Source organism: Limanda limanda, chromosome 2 (assembly GCF_963576545.1).
Source record: "Limanda limanda chromosome 2, fLimLim1.1, whole genome shotgun sequence".
Classification (NCBI taxonomy): Eukaryota; Metazoa; Chordata; class Actinopteri; order Pleuronectiformes; family Pleuronectidae; genus Limanda; species Limanda limanda.
The window spans coordinates 18,578,682-18,590,806 of NC_083637.1; the positions used below are offsets into that span (position 1 = coordinate 18,578,682).

The window sequence follows — 12,125 nt, forward strand, 5'->3', positions numbered from 1 at the left end:
ATGTGCATTTTGATGTGGAGTGTGTGTGTGGGTAAGGACTTGTGCTTCCAGTGCTAAAAAGACAAACTCATTGGTCTAAACTGCATATAAGTTTCTCAGGCACTTGTTTCATGTGATAAAAAACAGACAAGAGATGGACTTCCTCTGACAAGAGATGGACACGTCACATCATTTCATTCTGTTCGTTATATCCCAGCATTCGGACTCTTCATCTGCTCGGTCTCTGCTTCTTTGCGGGAGCAAAAATGATTTCACTGTGCATTTAGCTCTATTGCTTTGATCTCCGATACCTATATACGTACATCAGGTACAAGGCTCAGTGTGTGTTTGTTTTTAAACTAGCTCTGTCAGAAGCTCGACTCGGGGACTGTCTTTTTGCGCCCCAGTGACGTTGTGCTGTAACGAGTTCTCTGCAGCGTGCCGTAAGATGGCTTGTCTGTTGCCAGGCTGCGGGACGGTGCCGGGGCTGTGGACATGCCATTGCGATGCAAAGACGCTGTCCTGTGCATGCTTGGCTCCGCCTTGGTGGGGATGTTGGACTGACTTTGGGAGCGTTTGATGTCAACCGTCGGACGACCAACTTTTCCATTTGCCAGCTCATCGCCCAGATGGCCTGAGCCATTAGACCTTTCTCTTTCTGCAGCACTTCTGCCTCCTGCTGCTCCGTTAGACACTGGCAGCCTTGACAGCGTCCTTCGGCCTCCTTCGTCTCCTCCTCTTCTCCCTGACTCATCCTCCTTGGACGTCTTCTGGTCCTTATCTTTCTTCATAAAGTTGCCTTTTAAGAAGGAGAACAGTCCCTCTTGACTCTTGGGCACTTCTCCTCTTTTGGTCTTAGAGTTTTCTTCAAATGCACCTGGATGTTCAGCCCTGTCTCCCCTTTGTCTTCTCAGGGTCCCACCGTGAAGGCTGGTTGTGCTGTAGCTAGGCTGAACTCCAGCACTGAAACGCCTTGTTGTCTCTGTATCCTGGGAAGCTTTGGAGGAGCTCTGCTTCCTGGAATCTTTCCTTCTGGTGAGGGTGTTACTGCTAGAGCTACTGCTGATATTCAAGGTGCCCTCATCTCTTGTCTTGCTCCCCTTGCTGCGTCTCAGGCTGGTCGTCTTGTCCAATGGTCTCCTCTGGCCCTCTGGGACCTTTGGAGACTCTGGCTGCTGCTCATCCCTTGCTTTATCCACACAACTCATACTCCCAGCATTGGACGATTTGACATTAGCTACAGCATGGGCCTCAGCAGCTTCCTTTGTACTGCGCGGTTCGCTCATCAGCGTTACTATTGGGTCCTTTGTGCACCGGGGACGCCGGCCCGATTCCAAGTACTGCACTAGCTCCACAGGGGCAGGATCTTGATCGGGCGGAGACACTGGGTCAGGTTTTCGTCTGTCCTTGGAACCAAAGGACCAGCGAAGGGGAAGTACTTTGCTCAGAGTGTCCTTGGTCCTGCTGGGGGTTCTCATGCTCTTGCTGCGCCCCTCAAGTCCCCTGATAAATGGCCTTCTCTCAAAACCTCCTAACAATTAATTAGAGAAACAAATCTTTTAGTTTTCTCATTCAAATGCAAGACCTTTACACACAATTGATCTCAAAACAAACAATCAGTAAGCGATTCAACTAATTAGTGACAATTTTAGGTGTGCTCTTTTACCCTTTTCCTCTTTACAACCATCGTCGAGGAAGACGGGAGACTCTGGAGAGTCGGGATGTGAAGACGGGCAGGTGGTGAACGATCGAGACACCAGACTGCCTCTCTTACTGTCCACTGTGAGGCGGACGAGCCAATGGTCTGACATCGATGAGCTTGTGGAGCCTGTGAGACACACAGAAAAAAAAAGAGAATAAACTGAGAACATTAAATAAACAACACTTCTAAATGGTTAGCTGTGATGTTTAAATTTAAATGACCTTTGTACAGCCAGAAATAGATGAAATCCATGTTCACTTGACTTTGTTTCTATTACAAGTCTTGCAATCCTTTGAACAAGACATGTTAAAAAAACATCAGATGTAAAAGTAGCCAAAGAGTAGATTGGCCCCTGTAATGGTTTCATTACTCTTCATCATTCATGCATGAATGTGAAAGTGCTTTTTCGTGGTACCTAGCTGAAGTGGAAAAAATGTAATTAGTTCCATCTCCACTTTCATTATTTGTGCCTCCTGGTCTCCTTATCGTCTGAAAACCAGGCTGTACCCGTGAATCGCTGGATATTCAACAACTTTTAGAGGCTTCTGGCGGGGGGGATTTAGGGATTACACCAACACAATTAAATCCTGTCAGTGCAAGTCTCCGTCAGCTGGACAGAAAACAAACCTTCACTGAAACTCAGCCTATTGATTGGTAGCGGCTGCCATGGAAACCAATATTACAATATGTTACAGTTGGAATTGTTTTTGCATGTGGGAATAGAAATAACACCCAAGGTACTATAGTACATAACGATCCCCTTTTTTATCTAAAGTTATGAAATGTGCAGAAATTGTACATTGATGCATACATATGTTTAAAATTATACATAAAACACATATTTCCACGGGCCTATGCTCTTTTTCATTACACAGAGTGAATCTTTGTGTCTTCTTTCCTGTCCAGATGTATTTCAGCTCAGACAGAGATAATGCTGGACGTTGTGGAAATCAGGACAAAGCTGGAATAAAATCCCCCCCCATACAGCTATTAATGTACAATTTCACTTGAGATCCCATAACATCTAGGAGCACATGCCAGCAGGTGGCTAACCAATTTAAATATCAACTTTATTTTGACAGCGGTTAAAGATGTACACAGTCTACTTATATGCTGTTCTTTTGGGTAATTTGGATAGCTAGTACTTGTACTGTAAATGGAAAGACATTTCATGATGATAAAGGTTGAGACCTTAATGAGGAGACCTTGTGACATTTCCATTATCTACTCCACCATGACCTCCTCTGAGCAGCCACAACAAAAGGTTTCAAGTTCATCCGCACACATTCTGTTATGTTATTTCCGTCTTTTCCTTCCTTATATAACCCTGTCAGTCGCAGTTAGCATGTCATACATTTTCTTAGTTTAAAGATGATCAAACATTATGGGGGAAACTTATGTGATTGACAGGATCTACTCTGGATACAATTCCCTTGTCTATTAACAAGACTTGTGAACTTTTGAGGGTTTAGAACTTCACCTTTATTGATAGGTGAGTAAAATTTAAATGGGCAGAAAGAGTGGGGAAGACAAGCAACAAAGGGCCAGGTGGATACCAAAACTGTTGGTGCTGCAGGAGGACCCGAGCCTCTGTATGCAGCACATAGCCACCTGCTGGCATGGGAGTCTTTTCAGTAGACCTTCTGATTCGTCTTTGTGGATCTTTTGTTGGACTCATTGTGTCACTTTGCCCTTCTTTAACTTGCATTTGGTTTTTGGATTCATATGTTAACACTTTGAGTTTATTACTTCCTGTTTTATTTTGGAGTCACCTTTCAGAGCACTCCACTTCCTTTCTGTGTCTGCCTTTCCCTGGTTCGTGATTACCTTAAATGGTCTCTAATTTATTCAGCGCTTTTCTAGTCATGATGACCACTTAAAGTGTTTTACAGTTTTACCACTCAACAAAGAGCATTAAGGCTTTCAACCTTTAAATGTTTATAATTGTACATGTTCAACGACCTTCACTCAAGAGTGGAGATAATAACCTTTCATCAGTGTTTCCTCTTATCCTCACGTGTGCCTCTGCATCACATGGTTGAGCAGTTTTTTTCTGGTGACTTTAGATCAACACAAATAGATACACTAACAGGCCGGAGGCAAGACTGCAGGCTCTCAGCTCCATCCGATACAGCTGGACAGGTATTGTATTACCCTCTCAGAGTTTCCCGAAAGGTTTCTTACACTTTTATTCCCGAATGTCTTTGATGCAGTCAAACTGTAAACTGTCTCGTTAAAAACATGAATATTAGGACTCTCTACTGCAACTGCACACCTTTCTGCATAGACTGAAGGATGGCTTCGTTCCTCTTTCAGTTGCAGTGTGTGGAGCTGTTTCAGAAACTAAACACACTCTTTGTGATCAGCAGGGGGAAATATATAATGAGGCCTTTGAATTCCAGCACACTTCCACCAGAATTTAAAGCTATAAAACGTTTCTAGTTGCTGTCACACATTTGATTGTAGGAATTGCTCATCACAGTGCCTTGAAGCGGGTAGTTGACATTGTGCGTCATGTATGTATCCAGGTATTCCGCAGGGGGTCGTCTATGTTTGATTCATATGTGGAAATAGCTTTTTCATTTACGCATCCAGAAATCGGTGTTGCCAATGACGTTTGTGGGCAAAAACACAAAGGACACATCTGCCCTGTGGCGTAGGAAACTATAATTGATGCTTATGTAACAGCTTTACTTTTCCACGGTGTTGAAGGAGCTGCATTCTGGTCTTTAGTCAGAAAACAAACAATTCATTTTGGCTCCCATTCGGTTTCAAATAAACAAACATATTCTTCAGCCTGTACATGCAACAACTAGGGTGCAAGAATGAGGACAAAGACATTAATTGGCAGAGGCACATAGCATCCTAAGCTAAGCCAAGATGACGGTTTAATTAATATTATGATGATATTTTAAGAATAAGGTTATTACACCATGAGAATTAAGTCGTAATATCACAAAAATAAAGTTATAATTTCATGTGTGTCACTTAAGAGGGTGAATATCAGAAGATCACCCTGTTGCCATGTGTTAGAACGAGAATTGTGGAGCATCTTGTTAATAAAATTGGTTTCATTAACAAACAATTAACAGATCAGCACATCTGAACTATATTATCATAAGTTTCAAAATTTAGAAAGGATTGTGCAAGAAACGGAGTCTTTTCTGAAGAAAGAACCACACAGACTTTTTTTGAAAAATAAATTGTGATCGACTGTGGTGGTTGGTTACATGTGTTGTAGTTTTCTAAGAAACAATGGGACTGTTTAAAGACTTTGGATCGACAAGGAGTGGAACTCCAACGAGCACGGATTGTCCTGACTTTATATTCTTTATTCTTAAAATATCATGACTCTCTTCTCAGTTATAACTTTATTCTAGTAATTTTCAAATGTACCTTGTTATAGTACGTCTTTCTACTGAATTCAGACATTACTCTGGGAATATTAGGAATCTCTTCTCAATTATGACTATTCTTGAAATATAGCAACTTTATTTTTAAATATTTTCTTCAATATTGCCCTTTTACGCCTGGGTGTTTTTTCCCTTACAGCAGAAAGATAATGGTTCAGCAAGACTCGTCTCCAGCAGTGTCACAGTGCTGTAAAGATAAGTCTATGTGAGACTCTCCCTTGGATGCAGTACTTTCAGGACTGCTCCAATCTAACGGCGCAACCTAATCCTGTATGCCTGCGTTTGAAGCACATAAATACATTAAATTCAAACATTGTGTCATACATACAGGTATATCCATTATATCATGTGCTTGGTTATCCATTGAATTATGTATGTTTTCCCGTTTGCTAGTCTTCTGATAGCGTACCTCTGATTGAGCTGCTGGCCGACCACGGAGGAATGGTGTTGCGTCTCTGGTAAAAGAGGATGTAAGCTCCTCTGGTACATACTTCCTCCTCTGGCACCAGGTCGACGCTGCTGTCATCATAACTGTACCACTGGGCATCCACTGAATTTCTACAGTAAGCTGCAAAAACAAGGGACATGGAGAAAATCCTCAAATTTCTTCAAGTCAAACTGAAAGAAAAAGGCTATTAGTAGTCGTACAATTAGTAGTAGTAGTAGTAGTAGTAGTGGTATTTGTATACACATCTTTGCGCTTAGGTTGCAAGTCTTTTACGGAAGTTTGTAGTTTGTGCTCACACTATTGATCTCTGTTTGTCAAAGTTGCAAGGCCACATAAACAAAGACCCGCCTGCCGACACACTGAGCTGAGCTGCTCTCCTCGAATCAATAATGCAGCTGCAGTGGAGTTCTTTCTTTAAATCTCCTTATTGCAGTAAACAAATGCACAACATGTGTAGCTTAATACTCAGTCAATCTTCCCTGGATAAACAAAACTATGAAAACTCTTATGTGGCCGTTTCATTGTGGAGTATTAGTGTTAAAACGCTGTAATAAGTCCATATTTTACTTATATCGTACTGTAACCATGTCATAGTGCACCAGAAAAAGCCAGTGAGAGGACACCCAAGCTGTCATGGCAACGGCTGCTCCATCCTCCACATTTCCTGCTGTTTCCAGTTCTCCTACATATATCCTTAAAGTTTTGTTTTTTCAACAAAAGATCTCCATGCGGTCACAGAACTAGCGTTGCCTCAACTATGTATCAAGTTCTCCATCTGGCTCGCTGCCTGATTGCATCACCAATCCAGTATATTTGCAGTTGCCTTACAGAGGTAGAAGGAAAATAATATAAGACCAAAGTGCCTCAAACACTGGGAGGAAGATGATTTTTTTATGAAGTCCAGCTCTGTATTCAGTTGTAATTTGTTTATTACATTCAGACCTTCTCTTCAATTCTGACCAGCCTCCCAGTTCATGCTGTGGAGAAGCAGTGGAGACTTTAAGCTCCATGCTCACATCTCACTTTACAATTAGGACAAAGCATGTTGGGCTATTTTAACATGATATATGTTGATAGGAACATTCAAACTCATGAATGGCCTCTGCAATAAAACAATAGTTATAGACTGAAACGTATGAAAGTGAAAGTATTCATAGCAAAGTAATTAGGCTTTAAATAACAAATGAATTGAGGGAATGTATTATAACAGCTGGTGTCTGTTCAACTGTCAAAATACAGTCAACGGTAAAACTCACATTTGTAAATGTGTGATGTTTCATGTAGTAAATAACATATTATACAGTTCCGCACCTGTATAATGTCCTCCATGCATTCCTCCGTGATGGTTACATACGGCGTAGAGGTCGTACTGATAGTCAAGTGGGAGGGTCATGTCGGGGTGTTGTCCTGACGGCTGCTTCCAGGCTGGGGGCCACGGCCCCAGGTCCAGGTTCCGCATACTCTGACTCCTCTTCACAAGGTGGGGGGCCATGTCCAGTCCAGTCAGGGGGAAACGCACCAAGGTCGACAACTTATTCCTACGCTCACCCACCTGTTGAGTAACAATGTTTTTATTCATGAATATATAAAAATAATGTAACAGGCTGAGATGTAACTTTGGATCACCTGATACATCCTGTAATCAGTGTGCCACTAAAACCTCCAGCAGCTTCCTGCCTGAATATCTTGAATTTAGCTGAGAACTGAAAATGTTAAAACCGCCACAATACATGTTCAAGCACTTTGAGAACAACCCTGTTAACATCAGTGATGTTGAATCACCTAGGTGTGGATGACTTTTGGTTCCTTGGAGTCAATGTGATAGAACAGTTGATCGAGCTGTTTTTCCTCAGGTAGTTGAAGCAGGTCCAGCTCTAACTTAAACTGATGGTCAATATGAACAGGGGCACGACAGAGCATCAATACCAACTGCGTCACTGTGTGCTAAACCAGCCTCACAGCTGACGAGCCCTGCACCACAGGCCAGCAGTGTTTTCAGGGTCTACTGAAATGATCACTCACTCCGGAATAAATCTCCTCTGCCAATGTGTTGCTAGACACAGAGTCTGACAGAGTGACAGTCTGCATACAAATACAATCATCTGGACGGACATCTTTCGATGAGAGTTTGCAGGCATAGACCTGATGCCCATGGCTGGGGCCTGAGTGAGCACACAGGCTGCCACCTGCTTATGAGACCTGCTGGGCGGAGGTGCAGGTGATGTTGGCCTCGTCGAAGCTTTGTGGAATGTGAACAGTGAGATGACATCTGTTTAAATGACATCTGATAGAATTGGACTGTCTCCTTTTCTGGACTTGGCCGAAGTGAGCAGTGCCATCGGACAGATACGTGATCAGATATTTTGATGAGCAGTTATTTAGGGCAGACAAAAATATTTCATAATATCCTTTTATCATTATTATTATGAATATTGGGCTATAGAGGCACTGACTTAAGCAATTGGTGTTCACGGTGAAGAGCTGTGGCAGATCCCTGCGATTCAGGTTACTGCAGCAAACCACCAGGGGCGATCAGGACTCTTTGGCTTCACCTTCAGGTAGCAGCCATGCCGACCATCTTTATATACAGTCAATGTGGGGAACCAAACCTCTGCTGACTTGAAAGCGTGGGTAGAATAATAACATTTAATAGTTAGCTGAGGGTAAAGGGGATGTCACTGGTTTGCAGGTATGTATATTTTGGGTATTTATGTATTCATGCTCCCACGGCTCCAGACAGAGAGAACCTTGTTACCGGTTGTGGGGAGGGATATGATTCACTGACTCTTTTATAATTGCCGGGCTGAAGGCAGTGACATTGTTAGAGAACATTGTGATGGTAAGGGTGATGGCGCACCCTGTAATGCTGCATGTTGATAGGCTGCTCTAACCTACATGCACGTTCCACAATGCAAAGAGGTCAGGGACTGTGCCTGTGATAGATGGAGGTGTTGGAAATGTTTATTTCAGCAGCAAAACATAGTTAGAGTTTGGCATCTAGGCTCCAGCCTCACTACACCCCCAGATATGATTACATGGATATAATTGGGAGTGATGAGCAAATATCTTTGAGTTCCCCCCCTGTCAAATGCTGCAGGTGGATGCTGAGGTGGTGGGGGGGCTGAATCGACAGGCAGGGCAGCAGAGGCATTGTCGAGCAAAGGGAGAGATGGGAAATCTTTGCAGCTTAAATTGGGAGTATGTAGAGGGTAAGGAATGTCACATGATCAAATCAGTTCGACTCCAGTTGAGGGTCTGAAGGAGCTCGCAAGCATCGTTGAGTTTGGTTGAGCAATGTTAAGAGGATTTTCTTCCTATCAGGCAAATAGTTGTTGATCATTTATTTTCTTGCTGCCCTGACAAAAATCAAGTCACAACAAAAACTCAATCGTAGAGAAGATATTGCTATAATTGAATTCCATTTTTTTATTCTTTGGCCACTTATGGGAGACTGGAAAACCAAACAGTAGAAAATCAAACAGAGAGTTGTTTTGGCAGGGTTAGAGAAATCAAGGAGGGACATTAGAATTCAATTAAAGTTGTGGTTTTGACAATCTGTCCAATATTCTCTCCTCAAGGCAAGATCAGACTCTGTTGCCGTTGAATTCTATTTTCACCAGCTAGCGGCTATGTGTGTGCGTTTGTTGTTTGGAGCAGTTTAGGTACAGAAGGTGTATGTAATTAAGAACTTGTGGTGATTCGTGCATCCTACCTGTCGGAAACGCTTGAGGTGGAGGATCAGGATGTCAGGGAGAGTCCACAGGCTCATCTTCACCATGCCCTGCTGAAACTTTTTACAGTGGGGACACTTCCAGGCGTCGTCAGGGGCAAGCTGGAAACAGTCAGTGAAATCATCAATGAGACGTTCATACAAATAAAACAAAATGATGTAAACACAAAATGTTCATATCTGTGGTCACTTGGTCTGGTTATGAGACGTGTTTACGTCAGATTAATTGTCTCTATAAATACATTTTTCATTAAATCCACTCTGATAAAAATCCTGTGAGCTTACAAAGTCATGCGTTATTAAAACCAATCAATTCATTCATCCATCCATGGTCATTCAGGGGGGAAGCAAACCAATAAATCAAATCCCAGCTGACATTAGCTGACAAATTGTCTGTTGATTATTTTCTTGATTAATCGATTAGTTATGTGGTTTATGAAATGTCAGTAGTAAACAATTTTGATCTGTGCCCAAAGACACCTGGTATAAGACTGAAGAAGGAGGTCTCTTCAGTCTTATACCGTCTACAAACCAAAGATATACACTATAGTGTCATTAGAGGAGCAAGGAAACTAGAAGAAAATTCACATTTAAGAAGCTAAAAACACTAACCACTCCGAAACACTCAAACCAATTAATCGATCAATTTATCAAAATAGTTAACGTTGAAATTTGTATTACTAACTTTATTGATCAATCAATTGTAGCAGTCCCGCAATCACATAAAAATGTCACCTTGACCGTACTATGGCTGCTAGTGTCAGACCGGCTTGTTTGAATGTTTCCGATACAGCTTATCAGAGTTTGTTTAAAATGGATCCAAAATCAAAAAGACATGCAGAAGAGTTGGGTGATAAACTAGAATTTTCCAGTCGAACACCATCTGTCCAACAACCGTTGATTGAAGATATCGATTAACAAATCGACTCTGTGAAGCAGAAAATACATTTCAAATGTGGCAGGTCCAAGACTTCAGCTGAGTCTGTGGTGTGTTTCAGCATGAGGGGGAGAGAGAGAGCGAGAGAGAGAGAAGAGAGAGAAGAGAGAGAAGAGAGAGAGAGAGAGAGAGAGAGAGAGAGAGAGAGAGAGAGAGAGAGAGAGAGAGAGAGAGAGAGAGAGTGGAGTTGGGATGGACTGAAGAATGGATTTATATTACATATTATATAATAAGAGCCAGTTCCTGGTTTGACACTTATAGGGTTGAATGAATTCTCGAGAAGACAGACAATTACATTTGCAAAAAAATGACAAAATTGCCCACAGAAAACTACCAATGATGGACTCAGCCGATTGCAGAAAGACAAAATATTCGTCCATTCGCCCGACAAGAACATGCAGCGAGTGGATGCAATGCAGATGGAGATGATTTGTAGAGAAGAGGTCAGAGGAAGACGAGCAGGAGCTATAGTAACTCAGATAACCACTTTCTATTACTGTGCTGAGTTGAAAAGTATCTCAGAATAAGCCAAACATGAAATCCTGAGGCGAATATCCTCCACTGCTGTCGGCCGACAACAGAAAAGCAAGGCTGACACACAGTCAAGCCTCCTGAATCTGAATTCTGCTGTGGCTGCAGATGGTGCAGTCAGAGTTTGGTGTCAGTAGCAGGAATCCTTGGACCCTATCCACCTTGTGTCAATCATCCAGGCTGCTGGAGGATTAGTGTGTGGGGAAGATTTTCTTGGCAAACTTTTGGTCCCTCAACATCAGTGAATCATTGTTTGAAAGCCAGAGTGTCTCTAAGAATTGTTGTTGGCCACGTTCATCCTTCTCTGGCCAAAGATGAGTTGTCTTCTAATGGCTACTTCCAGCAGGATAATGCATCATGTCACAAAAACAGACGTTTCATAAACTGGTACATGGACTCCTTTTTATGGTTGTACTTCAGGGGAGATGCACGTGACATTTCATTAAAGTTTTGGTATTTTAGCTTCTCTTTTATTGTGGTTTTAAGTTTACTCGTTAGTTGAGTTATACGATCATATGCCAACCTACTTCTGAATTTGTGTAGGGGCTCCGTATATGTAAAGAATTGTATGGAGGATTTGTGTTTCACTTGGTTTGTCAGGTATATTGTATGTGCTCTAATATCATTCCCTTTTTATTTTTTTAATCCATGGGAGAGGGGGTCCACGTTTATAAAATTTGTGGAGCTCGCAGACATCGTAAGACTCCACAGCTTCATGAATATACAGCTGATAAATCTGCAGGAGTGATGTGATGTTCTCAAGTCCACATGTTCCAAACAACTGGTAGAATCCATACCACGAAAAGTAGAGGGTGTTTAAAAGACAACTGAGTGGTTTGAGTGAGCTGAGAGTCTGAACAGTCATTAGGATCATTTCCAGCAACTCTCCCCCAGTAATCACTGAAATTTATTCATGCTATGTTTCTGATGAGACACGGATGACTAAACTCCATCTAGGCTATGTCCTAAGTGGCAGCGGGCCTCCACGTCTGTTTGTGAGAGAGAGAGAGAGAGAGAAAGAGAAAGAGAAGAGAGAGAGAGAGAGAGAGAGAGAGAGAGAGAGAGAGAGAGAGAGAGAGAGAGAGAGAGAGAGAGAGAGAGAGAGAGAGAGAGAGAGCTGGTACATGTCAAGAATAAATATCAGCCTTTGCATGTTTGCCCTGAAATAAAGCGATGACAAACATTCATGAAATTCATTCTTCACACGGTAAATAGACAATTTTTACCAGACGCCACTGATTTGTGGACTTGGTGGAAAAAAATCCCATTGGCTTTTGTGTGCAGCGTGATACAAGACGACAGAATTGCAATAATGCAAAGAAAACGAAAGCAGTTTGAGCCTGTTTTCATTTCATCCTCCGACACATATCTTAATCACGAAATGA

General features: G+C 42.2%; 1 protein-coding gene across 1 annotated transcript in view; it reads right to left on the reverse strand.

Annotated features, from left to right (window-relative positions):
- usp43a (ubiquitin specific peptidase 43a) overlaps positions 1-12,125 on the reverse strand; it is a 92,527-nt gene continuing 80,402 nt past the window's right edge. The window contains exons 12-16 of the mRNA XM_061092119.1: positions 9,255-9,374; positions 6,854-7,094; positions 5,504-5,662; positions 1,646-1,807; positions 1-1,510 (exon numbers count right to left, since the gene is read on the reverse strand). Coding sequence (XP_060948102.1) covers positions 348-1,510; positions 1,646-1,807; positions 5,504-5,662; positions 6,854-7,094; positions 9,255-9,374 — 1,845 coding nt within the window. The 3' untranslated portion in view covers positions 1-347. The remainder of the gene's footprint in view (positions 1,511-1,645; positions 1,808-5,503; positions 5,663-6,853; positions 7,095-9,254; positions 9,375-12,125) is intronic.